The sequence below is a fragment of the Carcharhinus amblyrhynchos genome, chromosome 17 (assembly GCF_965287045.1).
Source record: "Carcharhinus amblyrhynchos chromosome 17, sCarAmb.v2.hapA, whole genome shotgun sequence".
Classification (NCBI taxonomy): domain Eukaryota; kingdom Metazoa; phylum Chordata; class Chondrichthyes; order Carcharhiniformes; family Carcharhinidae; genus Carcharhinus; species Carcharhinus amblyrhynchos.
This window is the reverse complement of record NC_137340.1, coordinates 36,487,215-36,508,156: the sequence shown is the minus strand read 5'-3', so window position 1 is coordinate 36,508,156 and position 20,942 is coordinate 36,487,215. Positions and strand designations below refer to the sequence as shown.

At 40.4% G+C, this 20,942-nt stretch overlaps 1 protein-coding gene across 1 annotated transcript in view; it reads right to left on the bottom strand.

The window, feature by feature from the left end:
* Nucleotides 1-3,292: 3,292 nt before the first annotated feature.
* Nucleotides 3,293-20,942, bottom strand: part of trub1 (TruB pseudouridine (psi) synthase family member 1) — a 55,258-nt gene continuing 37,608 nt past the window's right edge. The window contains exons 6-8 of the mRNA XM_080205829.1: nt 13,788-13,927; nt 9,455-9,511; nt 3,293-9,307 (exon numbers count right to left, since the gene is read on the bottom strand). Of these exons, the coding sequence (XP_080061955.1) occupies nt 9,093-9,307; nt 9,455-9,511; nt 13,788-13,927 (412 nt within the window). The 3' untranslated portion in view covers nt 3,293-9,092. The remainder of the gene's footprint in view (nt 9,308-9,454; nt 9,512-13,787; nt 13,928-20,942) is intronic.

Genomic DNA, 20,942 nt, shown 5'->3' with positions numbered 1-20,942 from the left:
GGTTCCTGGCATCATTCTGCATGAAGGAAACATCTGGATTTACTGTGACTATGAATATGAGTGTGCTGCTGAAAGAGTTATTGACGTGAGCAAAATAGAAAGTTTTGAGTCCACTTTTTCAATCAGCCAGCATTTTCTGAAGAGTGATTAAAAAAACACAAGAACTGGAAGCGGGAATAGCAATTCAGAGATTGCCCTATCATTCAATACGATCATGGCTGGTCTCGTCTTGGACTCATCTCCACTTTCCTGCCCTTCATAACCCTTCATTGCACTACTAATTAAAAGCCTAACTATCTCCTCAAATTTGTTTAGTATTCTGGCATCCATTACACTCGAGTATTCCACAGATTCATGATCCTTTGAGTGAAGTAATTCCTCCTCATTTCTGTTTCAAATGTATCATCCCTTAATCTAAAATAATGGACTCATTCTATACTGTCCAACAAGGGAAACAGCCACTCTACATCTACCCTTTCAATCCCCTTTAGGATACTGGAAAACTCAATTAGATCTCCTTTAATTTTTCTAAACTCCTATGACTAAAGGCCCTAACTACACAATCTCTTTTCATAAGACATCCTTCATCCCTGGAATCAACCTAATGACTCTTCTATGAGCAGCCCCCAATGTATTTACTTCCTTCCGCAAGTAAGGGAACAAAAACTGTACACAGTATTCTATATGCAGTTTCAGCATTGCCCAGTTGCAAAAGTACTTCCCTACTGTTATACTCCAGTCCATTTGCAATGAATGCCAAAATCCATTTGCCTCTTATTACCTGCTACACCTACATACTAACCTCCTGTGATTCATGCTCAAGGACACTCAAATTTAGAAATTACCCTCCATTTAGATACTAATTTATTTTTTTTATTCCTCTAACCAAAATGGATAACATTGCACTGATCCACATTAAATTCCATCTGCCAAGTTTTGACCCAACCTAACCTAAACATATCCATTTTTAAATTTCTCATTTCCTCATTGCAACTTGCTTTCCCACCGATTTTAGTGGCATATGCAAACTTGTACATTCTATCTCTGCATCCAAGTCATTAAGATAAATTGTCCATAGTTAGGGCCTGAGGACCAAACCCTGAGCCACATCACTATTTACAGTTCGTCAATCAGAAAAATATTTATTTATCCCCACACTCTATTTTCTGATTGCTAGCCAATCCTCGATCCAAGCTAATATATTGCCCCCAACCCCGTGGGATCTTACCTTGTATATTTACTTTTCATGCAACACTTTATCAAATGCCTTTTGGAAGTCCAGATGCACTACAGAAAGGACCCTCATTATTCACACTGCTTGTTACTTCTTAAAATAACTCCAGCAAATTAATCAAGTCAGACTTCCTCTCCTGAAAAGCATACTGACTCTGAAGGACTGTGTTTTTCATTTCCAAATGTCCTGTTATTACTTCCATTATAATGGGTTCCTACAATTTCCCAGTGTTAGATGTTAAATTAACTGGTCTATAGTCCCCTACCTTCTATCTTTCTCCCTTTTTGAACAGAGACATTTTATTAGCCTTTTTCCAATCCACTGGAACCTTTCTAGAATCCAAGGAACTTTGGGATATTATAATCTATGCCTCCTCTACCTCTGCTGCCACTTCATTTAAGATTAAGATGTAGGCTATTAGGCTCTCAGGACTTGTCTGCCTTTATTTACAATACTTTGCTTAGTACTTTTGCCCTGTTGCTGGCAATTGTTTTGAGTTCCATCTTTTTTAACAATCTCTGCATTACCTGTTACTGTTGGATCATTCTCGTGTCCTCCACCATGAAAACTGAGGCAAAATATCGATTTAGTGTCATTTCTGCGTTCCCTATTATTAACTCCTCAGTCTGGATCTCTGAGGGACCAGTGTTGACTTTAGCTACCCTTATTTACTTAGAGAATCCTTTGCAGTTTTTATATTTTGCATTAAATTTCTTCAATGACATACCATTGCTCCTTGTCTTATATTTTTAGCAAATCTTAGTTGGTCGTTAAAAGTTCCCAATCCACTAGCCTGCCATGAACCTTTGCAATATATGCCTTGTTGTTTGCCTTTGATGTTATCTTTACCTCCTTGCCCTGCCAAAGGTGCATTTTAGTCCTCTTACAATCTTTCATCCTCTGGAATATATTTCAGTTGGGAGGAATTTAAAGCATTCTTAAATGTCTGCCACTGATCATCAACTGTCTTACCTTTTAATCTTTCTGCCCAGTCTACTCAGGCCAAATCTGTCCTCATGTCTGTGTAATTATTTTGGTTTCAACAGCAGAACATTAGTGTGTGATTCAATTTATTGCTCTCAAACTGAATTTGAAATTCAAGCATGCAATGATCACTCTTCCCCAAATGATCCTTTACCACAGATTGTTAATTAATCCCATCACATTACATATTATTAAATCCAATATAGCCTGCTCTTTGGTTGATTCAACAATACAATATTCCAAGAAACAACGTTCCAAGAAACAATCTCTAATACACTCTATGAACTCTCCCTTGAGGCTACCTTGAAAATTTGATTAATCCAGTCTATGTGCATATTAAAATTATTGGCTTAACTTTTGTTAAAGCCCCAGTATTTCCTGGTTTATACTGTGCCCTACTGTTAGGGGACTTACATACAACTCACACCAGGGATTTCTTTCACATGCTATTTCTTATTTCTATCCAGACTGATTCCACGTCTTGACCTCCAGTGTTAATATCATTTCTCACTGTAACACGGATCCCTTCCTTTAAGAAAACTACATAATCTCTTTTCCCTTTCTGTGTACCCTTCTGAAACACTGCAAACCCTTAGATATTCAACTCTCAGACCAGTCTCCTTGTAAACATGTCATTCCCACCAAATCATATTCCTTTGTCTCTATTTGCGCTGTGAACTCATTAATTTTATTCCAAACCAAACTTTGAGTCACATATTTATTTAATTTTATACAAATGATGTTGTAGTTCAGATACCAATCCAGAGATTATCTTTGCAGTTCTGCTTTATAATTTAGCACCTAGCTACTTGTATTTCCTTTGCAGGACTTTTTTCCTCATTCTATCTATATTGTTGATAGCTACATGGACCATGACAACTGGAAATTTCCCCTCTCCAAATTCCTCTGCGGCCCAGCTGAGATATCCTTGACCCTGGCACCAAGTAGGCAACATAGACTTCAGGACTCTTGATCCAGGCTAGAGAAACTCATGGGTCTTTTGAAGAGGTGCAATATTATCAGACGAGCTGAAATATTATTCACACTAAAGGCCTCTTTCCCATGGTGTGATTTTATTGGGAACCATTCCACATCATTACAAGATTGAATAATACTTCCAACCGGTCTGGTCTCAAACGGGCTATGAAACACTCAAGTTAATACATTGTCTCATCAGGATGCACAATTTTGAAGTAACAACTTTTTTTAGTAATTTTCACAACAATTGTCAATTGATATATGTTAGTGCAGACTTGTTCAATCTATTTGGACGAGGATCAACATTTCAATTTTTTTCACTCAAGGGGACGATGAGCAAATTTTAGAAAGATAAGGTTTAATGTAACAACACAAATTTCAAAATATTGAGGTATTAAGGAAACAGCTTGCAGACATAAATCAAGCAATGTCAAAATAATACATTGATAAATTTTTAAAATGAGTAATTTATAAAGATTACTAGAGTGTGAGATGGTCAGATTTTATTTGTCTGGCGCGGGATGCTTACTCACTGTGGAAGTTGATGCGAGTGTGCTGGTGTGTGGGGATGAGGGCGAGGGCGAACCTTGAGATCAGGAGTGAGGCACATACTTTCCATCGCCCAGCCATGCTCTTCCCTTCCACGTTTGGCTGTTGCACTGTCTCCCCCTCCATCCTAACCCATAGCCACGCTTCCCCCTCCCACCTGGGGGCCACGTTCTCTTGCCTGCCCCTGCCTGGCAGCCACTGTGCCCTTTCAGCAGTTATTCCTTTCCCCCCCACCCCCTCTGCAGTGCACTCACCAGTGCTGATGGTGGTTCTCTTCCCCATTTGCTGCATCAGTCTATCAAGAGCAAACTTGAGAGAGAATCAGCCTATGACTGGAGGAGGAGCTCCATGCCGAATATTTGACTTCACTTACTGCCATTTTGAACATGGTTCTATGGGCTTAGATAGACAAGCCTGGTGGGCTGTAGGCCATGTGTTAGACAAGACCGTGTTAATGTTTTTCAGAACAAAGGAAGTAAATTATATTTATAAATGGTGATTTTACAATATCACAATATTAATAACAATATTAATAGATGTGCCTCTTTGCATATTGTCAGGCAATCTGAACTGCTGGATAATGTGAATCATACTGATGAATCATGAACTAGGAATAGATTTTTTTCCAGGCACTTAAATAGCTTTTTCACCAAAGGAAGGGAAGCCAAAACAATATTCCAAGTTGAAAGGAAACAAAGTTAATGAAGAGATCAAAAAATTGGAGCCATGCGTTTATATAATATCCTTTCACAATTATGAACAAAGTAATTCATTGGACAAAACACTCTCTCTGGCAACAACCAACACAATGATGACAAGTATTTTTTAAAAACATGTCAAAACACATTAAAACAAATGTTCACGTCAAACCACGAGGCAATTGGTGCAACCAAAATACTTCTCAGAAGTAAGAAACATCTTAAAAAAAACAATAAGTCTCACAACACCAGGTTAAAGTCCAATAGGTTTACTTGAAATCACGTGCTTTCGGAGCACTGCTTCTTCAGCAGGCAAGTGGTCCACTCACCTGATGGAGAAGCAGCTCTCTGAAAGCTCATGATTCCAAATAAAGCTGTTGGACTGTAACCTGATATTGACCGACTTATTATTGTGCCCATCCCAGTCCAATGCTGGCATCTCCACATTGAAGAAAGAAGGCAAAGTAGACAGGCAGTGAGGTGGGGAAGGAGGGAAATGCAGAGCTTAGAGCCAATGGAGGAAGCAATTCTAAACAGTGAGGCTTAAAGGCCAGAATTAGAGGAACGCATATATCTTAAAGAGCTGTCGCGCTGGAAAGGTTTACAGAGATGCAGGGTCTGGGGCGGGGGGGATGGAAGGATTTGAAAACAATAATGAGAATTTTAACAAACAGAAAATGCTAGAAAATCTCAGCAAGTCTGACAACATCTGTGGGGAGAGAATAGAGCCAACGTTTCGAATCTGGCTGACCCTTCGTTTTTGCCTTCAGAATGAGAATTTTAAAATTGCTTAACTGGAAGCTAGTGCAGGTCAGCAAGTATGGGTGATGGGATTTTGTGTCAAGTAAGGACACAGGTAGCAGAGCTTTGGATTAATCTCACATGGTTGAAGGTTTTAGGAAACAAGTTGAGGAAGGACAAGTTCAAGTGACGCAGAGATGGAAACAGGCAATCTTAGTGATGACACAGATGCGGTCAGCAGCTCATTGATGGTTGCAAACAATTAGGCAGAGAGAAGATGAAATCAGTATCTACCAACGTCATGTTGGTGGATACGTCATCCATCAACTTTCTTCCAAACCATCTCCTTGTACCTTAATTATTCAAACAATGAGTTTAAAATAACTAATTAGGGAGTCAGTAGGATGCTGACAGTCAATTAGAGGGTAGCAGAAACATGGCATAAGTCGGCAGATAAGGTCACCGAAACAGCACAACTAAATCAGATGCAATTGGATATATTTCTGGAAAATAAAAATGACTGAGGGATATTGTGGAATTGCAGGAAAACAGGGTGTATTTGCTGAAAATAGTAAAGATGTCAGTGAAAATCACCTCTTCCTGTTTGCTGCAAAAAAAATTCCCAAATTCTTTCCTAAACTCAATGTAATATAAACACCACAGTTCAATCATTTTCAAATGTACTATAGGCTAAGTTCTTGCATTGCACTTGCAACATCATATCTCATATTTGGATATACAAATAGAACCACTGAAAAATCTTCAATTTCAAATAGAGTTAGTACTCAGGGAAAAAAATCTCCAAATAACCTCCATAACTTCATCAGCATTGTTAGCAAACAGAAACAATCTCTCAATAATTGGTGAGAATATGAGTGCCAGAAATACATGCCAGTAGCCATAATTTACTATAGCTGCAAGTGAAATTTTGAGAATGTGCAGTTGTCCCTAACTACTAATACTGAAAAATCCACACTGCACGACGAATTGATGAATGCTTAACAGCTGCAAATGATATGACAGAACTGTTTCGAGTGACAAAATGTGAACAGGGCATCAATATTTAATAAGCTGTGAAGTGTTTTGGCATGATCCTGACTCGAGAAAGGTGCTTAATACTGGTTTAAATGCAAATTTGTCTCTCTGAGAAGTAAGGTCATTTGGCCTGCTAAATGACCTAACAGAGTTTTGATTAGATGTACAGTGTGAAATGTTAGTTGCGACCTCCTTTCTTTTTCAAAAAGATACTTCCATATTTCAAAGTTTACAAGAGAAATACTACAAGGAACTAGCCTCATGATTCCTCTTTATGACATAGTAGTGCATTGTCATAATGCCCCTTCAATAGTTTATCATCTGAACTGGGTTGCATTCAGTCCTGCCTTTGATCACCGGAAATAACGAGGGAACAAGTTCATATTGTAAACTAAGTTTAAAGAATAAATTGCCCCACTTAGCACCAAATAGTTAAAAATTTAATTGTATACTTAAGATAGACTTACATTAACACTGCAACAAAGTTATTGTGAAATCCCCCTCGTCACCACATTCCGGTGCCTGTTTGGGTACACCGAGGGAGAACGTAGCATGGCCAATGCATCTAACCAGCATGTCTTTACGACTGTGGGAGGCAACTGGAGCACTCAGAAGAAACCCTCACAGACACTGGGAGAATGTGCAAACTCCAGACAGTGACCCAAGCCCTTGGCACTGTGCTAACCACTGTGCCAAAATAGTGAAGATGCATAGCTTAAACACAATGCAAAAGAAGTCATTAGTCCTTTTATGAAATTGTGGCAACACTGCTGGAGCCTTGCATCTCACACAGCCAGCTTTACATCACACCTGACAATGCTGAATTGAAAGAAGGAGCCCATGACTGAAAATATATAATTAACCCACAAAAGAAAAACATCTGATATCTCAGCAGGCACCTGAAAACAGATAGAGTGAAAGCTCCTTGCTTCAATAATTCCATCTGTGCAAAGTTAGTTGATTCCATCCACAGCAGCAGTGATCATGCTACAATTGACCTCACTGCCAAAGTTCATTGGGCTTTGGAAGATTAGATCAGCCAGGTTCTCATTTTGCAGCTGCAGAAATGGGCATTTCTGGCTATCAAAGGAAAACAGGATTAAAATGATCTACGATGCCCCATGGTTAAATAGCTCACCAACCCTAATCATTGGCTATTTGGGAAAAATATTGCAGGGTAGTTAGCAACCAAAGAAGTGTCCAGTAGCAAAGAGTCGACCCCTTAATGAGGAGCAGTTTTATAAAAAGTTACCAGAATATTTCCTGCTAAATATTTTATATCAATTATTTTCAAAAAAAAGACAGGTAATTTGCAATTGTCTAACATGCCAACCTTTCGAGCTGATAACAAATTGCTGTTGGACTAATTCCTATTCCACTTTATTAACAGATGCGTCTCAGTGACCTAAAAATAACTATGGAAATGCGACTGCTTGTAACATGCATCTTGGTGGTGAAATAAAATGATTACTAAGTAGATAAACTGTACAGCTTCAATAATTGATTTACATACTTGTGCTGTCTAAAATCCAGCTGTCCAAAAGTGAGACAATTTTGAAAATGTTCCAAAATGTTGTATTTCACTTAAAGTTAAACATAATTCAGACTTTGTGGAGCTATTTTGCTAAGCCCCAATTTGATTTGATTTATTGTCACATGTATTAGTATACTGTGAAAAGTATTGTTTCATATGCACTATACAAAGCATACCATTCATAGAGAATGAAAGCAGTGCAGAATATCAAGTTTCAGTCATATATATGACTATAATACTACATTCTGCACTCTCCGGTTTCCTTCTCTATGAACAGTATGCTTTGTCTGTAGAGCGCACAAGAAACATGTTAATATATGTGACAATAATAAATCAAATCAAATAAAGCTCTTGAAATGCGGTTATTTGAACCTTTGTCACAGGATAACTGCGATGGCTGTACTTTTCAGAAGTGAGGACAGTGACCTTTTTAAAAGTGTTTTGTATTTGTAACAATTTGATTAGCTGGATGTGAAAGACATTTTGCACAAAATATATATAGTAGAGGAATGAATTGTCTGAGGGAATGGAGTGGTCATTTGTAATGAACTAGGTTATCATTGTTAAAGAGGAGAAGGGTATTACAAGATACAATGTATGCCCAAGGAAAATATCCTTTATAGGTTCCAATACCAAAATATTCACATTCAGAGTTATAAATGACCAATCCTCAGGAATGAAAAAAATATGAATCAATTCTACAGATTCAATAACAGTAATAGAAGTTTCTATTCATAGATGAACATAGAATCCCTACAGTGCAGGAGGCCATTCAGCCCATTGAGCCTGCATCAACAACAATCCCACCCAGGTCCTATCCCCGTAATCCCATGTATTTACCCTGCTAATCCCACTAACAGGCAATTTAGCATGGTCCATTAACAACTTGCACATCTTTGGAGTGTGGGAGGAAACCCACAGAGACAAGGGGAGAATGTGCAAACACCCCCCCCACCTCCAGAAAATGACCCAAGCCAGGAATTAAGAGGCAGCAGTGCTAACCACTGTGCCCCACCCTATTCATCAATTACTACCTAATTATTCAAAGAATTCTTCATATCTTGCTTAAAGGGAGAATTATATAATACAGTATTAATATTTCAGTAAGTCTCATGTTGATTGAATCTTCCTTGTTAACAAAGTCGATCTGAAGAGAACAGCTTTGAAACTATGAAGTTGGTTACAAATCAATTGTGCTCAACTGGTTAAACATTTTCAAAGTGGGCTTTCGAAACGCTGTTATTCAGAGCTGTTCAACTTTCAGAATGCTAGTACAGCAGAATAATTTAGATTGCGTTGCATTCTATTTTGTTCTTTCATCAAGAAATGCATCTGAACATCAATCAGCTTCTTTCACTTGTTCAGAGTTTTCCTGAGAGTCTGTCTTCAATTTCTTGCATGCCACTTCAGGTGAAACCAGCGCTGTGCAGGACTCTACAGCTTTTACTATTTCATCTATTGTCCATTTCTCCTCTTGAAGTGCATGTTCATCCAGTGTGAAAGGGCCCTGCTTGGTTCTGATCAACTCCTTCACGTGGGCACATGAAGAAAGCTCTGAACAAAAATAAAATATTTGTATTAGTATCTGAAATGACATTTCATTGGAACTGCCCCAACAGGAAAAATAACAATGCTATTAATCTTTGCAAATTTTCAGCATTTTGCTTTTTCTGCAAGAAAGGGTTGCTTATTTGGTCCTACCTTTGCCAAGGTCATTGACCAAACTGCGGACGTAAAAACCACCTCCACATTCAACATCTGCAATAAACACACAGCGCTTTAATCAGCTAATTTGGAGCACAAAAGGTAAGCAGTCCTTTTCCTTCTTTTACCACCATTTTACAACCAGAACTTCTACATTTTGGATGGCAAAACAAAATTTTATTTTGTTAGTGCACCAAGTACAGAGAATAAAGACATAACATCTATATGGAAAAAATATTCAATACAGAAAACAGAGCTGCCCATCATTCAGGATTACCTGTTCTGGATCCACTTTAGCAGTCTAGCAGATTATTCCTAAAATTCATCACAAATGGGTAAAGTGAGCAAAGCCATTTTACCTGCATCTCAGAAATACCAAAGCTCAAATTCTCTTGTCACAACGTATGCTACAACAATATGAAAGCCACATGTGCAGAGAACAATTTCCCATCAGTCCTCAAGTATCTTGAATTTGCTCCAGCGAGGTTTAGATTGAATGAGTGCATCTGCTTTTCTGCCATTTTCTATCTATAATATCATCTTTCAGTTATTGGCTTACAGGGCTGAAAAGCCCCTATTTGAGTTTTTCCCTCATAACTCAATCTTCTTGGCATGGAGTTTGTTGACAAAGCCAAGTTCATCACAAATTAGTGGCGCTGAGAATTTAGTGACAAGGAAGCAGGTGGTTTCTCATATGCAACTCAAATGAAATGAAGCTACAGAGCCAAAGAATGCTGAGGTAACTATGAAGGTTGCCGATCTAGTATCAAAAGCTTGTAAATGCCTAGCATCTTGGTGATTTTTAATAAGCTAGAGCAAATAATTTAGTCACTGGATATTTTGCTTTGAAGACTGACTAGAAAAGAAAGTGTAGTTAAATCTAGCTACTGGTAATTATTTAAATCTTGTATTTTGTTTAAAGTTTTAACCAGAATGGAGACAAACCCACAAGCTATAGCTTGTATTATGCGTTACGGGGAAACTTGATGCTTCCTGTGCCTCAGGAGGCTATTTGCACAGGAAGTGCTTTCAGTGAGTTAAACTCATGTGGAGGGCTTCTGAGCTTGAGAGGCAGCCAAATTCACCACATGGGCTTATGGGAGCCAAGTGTTTCCCGTGTCATCGATTCCAGGAGGGGGAATCATCCTACAATTAGACAGAATTCATAATGACAAGTGGGTAGCCATGGAGCAGGGTATGAAAAAGCAGGCAGTGCAGGAATCCTTGGCGATTGTGGCACTTACTATTTAGCACTGAATAATGATTGGCGGGACACCAACATATCACGGGCATGTCCTGTGTTTTAATTGTGCAAGTGGTGGCATTAACTGGGCATTTATTTGTGCCACTATAAACAAACAGTGACTGAAACTATCATTGCTGAATTAGGAGGTGTAAATAAGCACTTATAAAATCATGTCAAGATTGGCTACAACTTTCACCAACTGACTTTCCCATGCCTTGCACCAGGGACAAACCAACTCCACAGGGAATAAAGCCAAATATTGAGGAACTGGGGCTTCAATAGTCAGTTAGGTAATTCTGCCACCATTAACACAACACCCATTATAATATATTGCCTCTGTGCCACAAGGATAAGGGACATCATGAAGGGTAAGAGAAATGGTTGTGGTCATATTAGAACAAACCAGAATGCAAACGGGTTGAGGTCCTGCAGCAGAATCTAAAAATGCAGTAAACTCTGGATTCCGAGTGCTGCGAGCTAGTAAGAGTAAAAACAAGGAGGCTAATGCATGGCTAGAGACATGGTGCACTAGGACATTGGGACCAGTTCTGTAGGGATAGTTGCAACTCAATATTCAATCTGAAACAAAGTATACTGGAATAGACAGCGTCAGAACGCAGAATTTAGTGCAATCATACAAAAAGATCTGTTGCGTGAGGAGCACATGTATGCAAATATGCAAAGTGTGGTTAATAAAGTTGATGAGCTGCAGGTGCAATAGGATGTGTCTTTTAGTCAAACAGGATATAATATCAACGACTGAGACACGGCTCAAAAAAAAAAGGGGAGCATCAAACGCTTAATTTTCATGTACAAAGTAATCAGGAAACATAGGGAACAGAAAAAGAGGGGCAGCAATTCCAATTAGGAAAGATATTACATAACCGAAGACAGAACACATGAGGACATCAAGGACAGTACCTACTCAGTTGGAATTTTGAAACAATAAATGGAGTTTTTACACTTCTGGGTGTGTTTTATTAGCCAGAGAGCAGTGAAGAGTTGGAGGACCAGACTTTAACCTGTCCTAATATTGAATGGAGTAAAAAGTCTGACAACACCAGGTTTTAGTCCAACCTATTTATTTGATAATATACTCGCAAGCTTTCGAGGGGTTACCCTCTTCGTCAGGTGAATGGAGAGTTCTGGCCTCAGACAGAGCATATAAAGCACAGACAGTTTAGAGATTACTGATTAAAATGCGAATCCTTACACCTAACCTGCTGTTCAAGACCTGTCTCTAAACTGTCTGTGCTTTATATGCTCTGTCTGAGGCCAGAACTCTCCATTCACCTGACGAAGAGGGTAACCCCTCGAAAGCTTGCGAGTATATTATCAAATAAATAGGTTGGACTAAAACCTGGTGTTGTCAGACTTTTTACTGTGTTTACGCCAGTCCAACGCCGGCATACCCACATCATGACTAATATTGAATGGGACAGCAATTAATTTAAGGAGGAGAAACAGAGCAATTTCTGAAGTGTTCAGAAGTAATGTCCTTGATTAGCATGCTTCCAGACCAATGAGGAAGGAGACACTGATGCATCCAATTCTGGGGAATGAAACGGGATAAGTGAAGAATGTCACAGTTGAACAGCATCTTTGGACAAATGATCAGAATATTGTATGGTTTAGATTAGCTATGAAGAAGGACAGGGAGCAATAAAATAAGACAAAAATATTTAACTGGAGAAGGATTAATTTCAGGAGATTGAGGGGGAATCTGGCCAAGTAAATTAGAGTCAAAGACTGGCAGACAGAAATGTAAAGGAACAATGGATGGCCTTTAAAGAGGAAACGGTTCAGATAGATGTTACAAAGGGAAAATGAGCAGCAACCAAAGCCTAGACTCGCTAGAAACTAAGGAGTTGGTTGGAGACTGGGATTAAGCAAAAAAGGGTGTAACAAATGTGATGTACAGGTACACAAATAGATTTTCAGTTAACACATAGGAAATTCAAGATATCTGTGAACATATTAACACTAATGTTTGCTAGACAATTTGAGAGGCCAGTTACTGGACAATTATTGGTGATGAAGATCTAAGTAAATATTTTGTTTACAAGGTTTGTGGAATATGGAATGAGATCAAAGAATGCAAAAGGCGATAGTAGAAAGGCTGGGAGTGCTTAAAAAAGACAAGTCACCTTGTCCAGATGGGATGCATCCTCTGAGTTGTTACGGGAATCAAGAATATAAAATAGCAGAGATACTGGTCATGATCTTCCAATCTTCCTTACAGACAGGTACCAAAGGATTGATGATTGAAAATTTTAGCCTCTTGTTCAAAGAAAGAGGAGGATAAACATAGCAACTGCATTTCCTTTTCGTTGGTTGAAAACAGACACAATCTGGTAAAACAGCAACTTGGACAAATGTGAACTAATAAAAGGAGAGTCAGTGTGGATTTATGATGGACAAATCATGTTTGGCTAACTTTGAATTTTTTAGTAAGGTAACAGAAGGTGGGTGAGAGCGTGCAGCTGATGTATATGCAGACTTCCAAAAGGCATTTGATAAAAGTAACATATCGGACTATCATTCTATGGGATACAGCGGTAGAAGCAACATGGATTCAAAAGTGACAAAGGGATGGAAAACGGAAATTTCTGGTGAATGGTTGTTTTTTTTCCAAGACTGGCAGGAAGTACGTAGCTACACCCAATGTTCAGTGCTAGGACCGCTGCAGTCTGATTTGGATTAATAACTTGGGCTTGGAAGTACCCAAGTACTTGGGATGTCAATTTCAAAATTTGCAGAAGACATGTAACATGAAAATGGAGCAAACTGTTAAACAAAAAAAGAGTTGGTGTTTACTAATTTACACATTTATGTTCATACTAATAATCTGAAAATTCCGATCTGTCATTTCACTTGGTATGCTTTGAACAAAAACTGTAATAAAGGCATAAACTTTTGCCTTCTAAATCTTGAGTGAGTAAAACAGCGTTGCTGTTTCTACATTTAATTGAATGCACCTATTCTCTCTATCCCCAAACAGGTTAAGTGAAACTCTTTTCTTCATAAAGTATTGAGTTTGCATGCATCTCCTTAAAAAGTGACAGAACAAGTGACTTTGCTTACTTAGAGTAAAGAGAGGAGGGTTGTAATCCTGTACAGAGAGGCCAAAAACCACAACAGGCCTGGCAGGTTTAGCTTCCACAGGTTTTCCTTTCTTCACCAAATTGGAAAGTCGTTGCCCATTTTGCTTTAAAGCAGAATATCTGAAAGCAAGAATGTTAAAATAATTATGACAAATGTAAAGATACCCACGTGATTCAAACAGGTTATAAAAACATCCAGTAACAACCAGGTGTTAAAAAGAAACATTAAAATCTACAACTTTCATCCATGGCTTCCTTGCTTCTGTGGCCAAAACAAAATTGACATGCAGCCAGACAATCAAAGTCTATAGTACAGCTTTGAAACACTATCTAAGTAGGGCTCTAACTGCAGATTTCGAAAGATCATTAAGTGCAAGCTTCCTGAAGTACTTAGCAAGTATTTGAAAAAGGTGATGAAACATTTACCTTCATAAGCGTTTTCATTATTGGATAATTAAACATAGGAGGTTTTCTTTTGAAGAAAACACTCAGACTAAATATAATTGGTGCAAGACAAAGCCAGTTAAACAGTAATTGCTTGTTGAATATCAGTATCTCTGCAGCAAACAGAGTTGCACAAATTGTAATCCAGTTAAATAATTTTAATGAACAATTACAAAATCCAGAGATTAAATTATCCCTTTTGGCTTTATGACTCGGAAATGCACAAAAAAAGTCAATGACACCAGGTTACTTGACTTGAGGGGGAAAATAAAAAAAAACTTTATTTTAAATAAATTACAGAACTTGGTAGCTATCATGAAATATGTTGAATAATGAATAAAACAATGGTCATCCAGGATAATTACAAGTCAGCAATGATGACAAAAGACAGAAGTTCAAAACAGTTGATAATCAAAGAGATGAAAACTGCCTTGTAATGACTTTAAGCACCAGCTTTTCAAAAGGAAGATTATGTTGTGGCAGTACGCAATATTATGTTTTGACCATATTTTGATATCAGCCATGGAACTGATGTCAAACATCAGTTAGTATGATCCATGCTGTTGAAGCGTGATGTCCAGGTTGAAAATTAACATGATCTAAAAGTTTGTGATGTGACAATTAATAATTGAGCATTCCAAAATCATCCCAACAGTGCAAATGAAAATTGTAGGGAAAATTAAAACACAAGCATGTTTATGCATTGAATCCCTACAGTGCAGAAGGTTGCCATTTGGCCCATCAAGTCTGCACCGACAACAATCCCACGCAGGCCCTATTCCCATAACTCCACTTATTTACCCTGCTAATTCCCTAACACTAACAGACAGTTTAGCATGGCCAATCCACCTAACATGCACATCTTTAGACTGTGGGTGGAAACTGGAGCACCCAGAGGAAACCCACGCAGACATGGGGAGAACATGCAAACACCACACAGATCGTAATCCGAGGCTGAAATTCAACTCAGGTCCCTAGCACTGTGGGACAGTAGTGCTAACAGAGGTAACAAAAAGAGTTCATGAGACTAGAGTGGATGGCATGGTGTACGTGGGCTTCCAAAATGTGTTTGATAAAGTGTCACTCAAGAGGGTAAACTGAAGTCCGTGAATGAAAGAGACAGTGTCTGCATGGCTATAAAATTGGTTGAGTGATAGAAATTAGTTGCTTTTCAGACTGGAGTAGTAAACTGACCCCAGAGTCAGTACTAGGTACACTGCTTTTCTTCAGGACCAAGGATTGGGTACACAGGACATCATTTTAGAACTTGCGGGTTACATCAAACTCGTAAGTATTGTATCAAGAATTAAGGAGCTCAAATCTGCGCTGAACAGGAACTTGGGAGTGAGAGTGGGAAAGATCCAGATGTCAATGCCTATGTATGTGCCAATGATATAGGTAGTATGAGGGAATAGGTTCTGCGGAGGGAATACAAGCAGCTTGGTGCCAACGTAAAATGCAGAACCACAAAGGTAATAATCTCTGGATTACTACAAGCCACAAGCTAATTGGTAAGGCTAATAAAATTGAAGAGGTAATTGTGTGGCTCAAAGATTGGTGTGGGAGAAATGAATTTGAGTTCATGGGGCTTTGGCACCAGTACTGGGGAAAGAGGGAACTGTTCAATTGGGATGGGATCTACTTTAAATCATGCTAGGAGCTGTGCCCTGGCAAATTGAATAACAAAGGCTGTAGATAGGGCTTTAAGCTAAATAGTTTGATTGGGGGGTGTTGGTGACGCAGGAGAAGAGGAGAGGTGTTCAGTTGTATGGAAAATTAAAAAGTGTGAAAAGGTAGGAGTACAGATTAATGATGAGGCCAATTGTTGCCAGATCATTAAAGAAAAAGAGTACGTGAATGTCATACTACACCAGAGAATGATACGAGAGTAGGGCCAGGGCATCACAGTGGTTAGCACTGCTGCCACACAGCACCAGAGACCGGATTCGATTCCTGGCTTGAGTCATTGCCTGTGTGGAATCTGCATGTTCTCCTTGTGTCTGTGTGGGTTTCCTCTGGGTGGTGCACTTTGCTCCCACAAATCTCTGTGATGTGCTGGTTAGGTGCATTGGCCATGTTAAATTCTCCCTCAGTGTACCCAAACAGGTGATGGAGCGTGGCAAGTAGGGGATTTTCACAGTAATTTGATTGCAGTCCAGGCTATTGGATTCATATATTGCTTTGGTGGCATTAAAAGCAAGTTTTTTTTTTACACAGAGGATGGTGAGTGCCTGAAACTCATTGCCAGGGGAGATAGTGGAAGCAGATATGATAATGACTTTTAAGGGGCGTCCTGACAAATACATGAATAGGATGAGAATAGAGGGATACGGTCCCTGGAAGGGTAGGGGACATTAGTTCAGTTGGGCAGCATGGTCGGTGCAGGCTTGGAGGGCCCAAGGGCCTGTTCCTGTGCTGTAATTTTTTTGTTCTTTGTTCTTAAGCCCTGGGTGTCATGCTCGTCACCGAGGAGTTGCAGCTTCTTAGCTTTCTCAGCTCATCATTGGTCTTGATTTCCTTAGTTCTTCCTCCACCAGTGATTTCCTCTGTTTTGCTGCTGATGTTATTTTGCCAGGCAAGGAAAGGTTTCCTCTTGTCGATGAGATCTTGGATGGTGCAGTCTTAGTGTTCCCTGGTCTTGTAGCCAATGGGTTCTTCACTGCTTGAGATGAAGGCTGCCTTCAACTCTTTCCAGTTTTCCTCCACTCCATTAGAATGGACACTTTGAAGATTTTGGAGAAGACATAGTTGGAAGTTCACTACATGTCTGACTCTTGAAATCACTCAACGTTAGGAAGTGTGTTAAATTAAAAGCGGAGGCGTTTAGAGTAGCTAAGAGTAGTGGGCGAGAAGAGGATTGGGAGAGGTTTAAATGTCAACAAAGATTGACAAAGAAGTTGATAAAGAAGGGTAGGAGAAACTATGAGGCTGGGCTAGCGCTTAATATAAAAAAGGATATCAAGAGTTTTTATAAATATATAAAAAGGAAGAGGCTGGCTAGGGTAAACGTTGGTCCCTTAGAGGATGAGAAGGGGGACTTAGTGGTAGGGGATGGGGATATGGCTGAGGTCTTGAATAACTTTTTTGTTTCTGTCTTCATGGAGGAGGATGTGAATAATTTGCCGGGTGTTAGCGATGGAAAGGTGGTAGGACTGGAGGGTCTTAATGACATTACTGTTACTAGAGAGGCGGTGCTCGACAGACTGGAGGGGCTGATTGTGGACAAGTCGCCAGGACCGGATGGAATGCATCCGAGGGTTCTGAAAGAAATGGCGAAGGTGATAGTGGATGCCTTGGTGGTTACTTTCCAGACGTCGCTGGATTCCGGGGAAGTGCCGGAAGATTGGAAAACGGCTAATGTTACGCCGTTGTTTAAGAAGGGTGCCAGGCAAAAGGCAGGGAATTATAGGCCGGTTAGTTTAACGTCTGTTGTAGGTAAAATGTTAGAATCCGTCATCAAGGAGGAAATAGCGAGGCATCTTGAGAGGAATTGCTTGATAGAGCAGATGCAGCACAGTTTCGTTAAAGGGAAGTCGTGTCTGACAAATTTACTGGAGTTCTATGAGGATGTGTCTAGGGCGGTGGATAGAGGAGAGTCGGTGGATGTGGTCTTTCTTGATTTTCAAGGCGTTTGACAAGGTACCTCACAAGAGGTTATTGCAGAAGGTCAGGGGACATGGAGTTGGGGGTAGGGTGTTAGCGTGGATAGAGGATTGGTTGTCAAATAGGACGCAGAGAGTGGGGGTCAATGGGTGCTATTCAGATTGGTGGATGGTGACTAGTGGAGTGCCTCAGGGGTCGGTGCTGGGGCCTCAGCTATTTATCATTTATATAGATGATCTGGAGGAGGGAACCGAGTGTAGGGTGTCGAAATTTGCTGATGACACCAAGATTGGTGGAACGGCAAATTGTGCGGAGGGTGTGGAGAGTCTGCAGAAGGATCTAGATAGGCTGGGCGAATGGGCCAGGAAATGGCAAATGGAATTTAATGTTGGCAAGTGCGAGGTGGTCCACTTTGGTAGGAATAATGGTAGGAAGGATTATTACTTACGTGGCGACAAACTGCAGCAGGCGATGGTGCAGAGGGACCTCAGGGTCCTTGTGCATGAATCACAAAAACCCAGCTTGCAGGTGCAGCAGGTGGTCAGGAAGGCAAATGGGATGCTGGCCTTCATAGCGAGGGGGATTGAATATAAAAGTAGGGAGGTCTTGCTGCGGCTGTATAGGGCATTGGTGAGGACGCAGCTGGAGTACTGTGTGCAGTTTTGGGCGCCGTACTTACGCAAGGATATTTTGGCCTTGGAGAGAGTGCAGAGGAGGTTTACTAGGCTGATGCCGGAGTTGAGGGGGTTGAGCTATGAGGAGAGGCTGAATAAATTAGGCTTGTACTCGTTAGAGTTTAGAAGAATGAGGGGAGATCTCATTGAGACGTATAAGATGATGAATGGGATGGATAGGATAGAGGTGGAGAGACTCTTCCCGCTCAGAAAGGATAGTAGGACTAGGGGGCACAGCCTCAAGATAAAGGGGGGGCGGTTTAGAACGGAGTTGAGGAGGAACTTCTTCACTCAAAGGGTGGTGAATCTCTGGAATTCTCTGCCCGTTGAAGTGGTGGAGGCTACCTCGCTAAATATTTTTAAAACGCGGGTTGATGGGTTTTTGATAAGAGAGGGGATTAAGGGTTATGGGGAGAGGGCGAGAATGTGGAACTGAGCCACGACAGATCAGCCATGATCTTATTGAATGGCGGGGCAGGCTCGAAGGGCTAGATGGCCTACTCCTGCTCCTATTTCTTATGTTCTTATGTTAATCCTTTTTCTGAGCTGTTTCTTCATCCTCTGCTGCTTCTGGTGAAGTTTGATGGACAGAGGAGCGGATGAGCCGATAGTCTGTCTAGCAGCCATCTACACTGGTCACTGCTTTAGTGATGAGGGCCCCTTTTGGTCATGGGATTGGACAATGATGAAGTCGACCATATGTTAGTGCTTTGATCACGGATAACTCCAGGAAGTCTTGAGCTCATCTTTTTGGTGGAACAAAGTGATTGTGATGACAAGCTGATGTCCTATGGATTTGGTGAGTAGGTGAACCCCATTGCTTTTTTTCCAGAGTTGGGAGTCCTTTCCAGTCCTGGCACTGAAGTCTCCAAGGGGCATGATCTCACTTTTCTTAGGAATGTTGGACAGTTTGGAGTATAGGGTGGAGTAGAAGCTTTCTTTGGGCTCATCATTGGCATTAAGAGTTGGGGTATAGGCACATGTGACCATTGCCTGCTGGTTCTTGGCAAATTGTAGACAGGGGGCCATGGGGGTTCAAAGTTGAAAGGGAGGTTCGAGAGTTGGGCGACGAGTTTGATGGCGAATGCAATTTCATGCACTTTGGGTTGATCCTCATACAAATCATTGAAAATAGCAGAGCAGATGAGAGAATGATTAAAATAGAATAAAGGATCAGGCCTCACTTGGAGTACTGTGCGCAGTTCTGGTCGCCTCACTATAGGAAGGACGTAGAAGCTATTGAAAGGGTACAGAGGAGATTTACAAGGATGTTGCCTGGACTGGGAGGCATGCCTTATGAAGTTAGGTTGAGTGAGCTGGGACTCTTTTCCCTGGAGAGACGACGGTTGAGAGGCGACCTGATAGAAGTTTATAAAATGTTGAGAGGAATAGATAGGGTGGATTCTCAGAGGCTATTTCCCCGGGTTGAAATGGTCGCTACGAGAGGACACAGATTTAAGGTGCGGGGAGGCAAGTACAGAAGTGATGTTAGGGGTAAGTTTTTCACTCAGAGGGTGGTGAGTGAATGGAATCGGCTGCCGTCAGTGGTGGTGGAGACGAACTCGCTGGGGTCTTTTAAAAGACTTCTGGATGAGTATATGGGATTTAATGGGATTGGGGGTTATAGATAGGTCTATGGATTGGTAGGTGTTGATGTGATCGGCGCAACTCGTGGGCTGAAGGGCCTGTTTGTGCTGTAGTGTTCTATGTTCTAGAGTTTTATAAACAGAGGCATAAAATATGAAAATAAGGAAGTAATGATGAACCTTTGTAAAACAGTGGTTTAGCTTCAATGGCTGCTTGGAAGGCCAATGGCGTCACAGAGATCCCTGCAGCAGTCTGGAGGGAATGGGAGGATGCAGGGAAGGTGGATTTCAGGATCAGAGATCCAGAAGCCTAAAAGAAGGCCACGAGCAATTCTGAGTGCCACAATTTAGAAAGAACGTGAAGACTAGAGAGGAAATGCAAAAAAAGTGTTCCAAGAATGAAAGACTTACATGGACAGATTGCAGAATCCATTTTTTTTAACCTAATAGATTGAGAGGAGAATTGATATTAATGTTCAAAATTGTAATGGGTTTAGTGTAGGTCGATAAACTATTCCCCCTTGAAGTGTTGCAAAACCAGGTGTTACCAACTTAAGGCGATCGGCAAGAAAACAGTTTGCATGTTAAAAATCTCTTATAAAATCTACATAAGAAATATGACACAAAGAAGCCATTCAACCCAACCAGCCAATGCTGGTGTTAATGCTCCACTCAAGCTTCCTCTGATCTTTTCTCATCTAAAACCATCATTGTAACCCTCTATTCCCTACTGCCTCATATTGTCTAGATTTCTGTAAAATGCATCTCTAATATTCACTTCAACCACTCCCTCTGGTAATGACCTCCACATTCTTGCCGTTCTTTGGT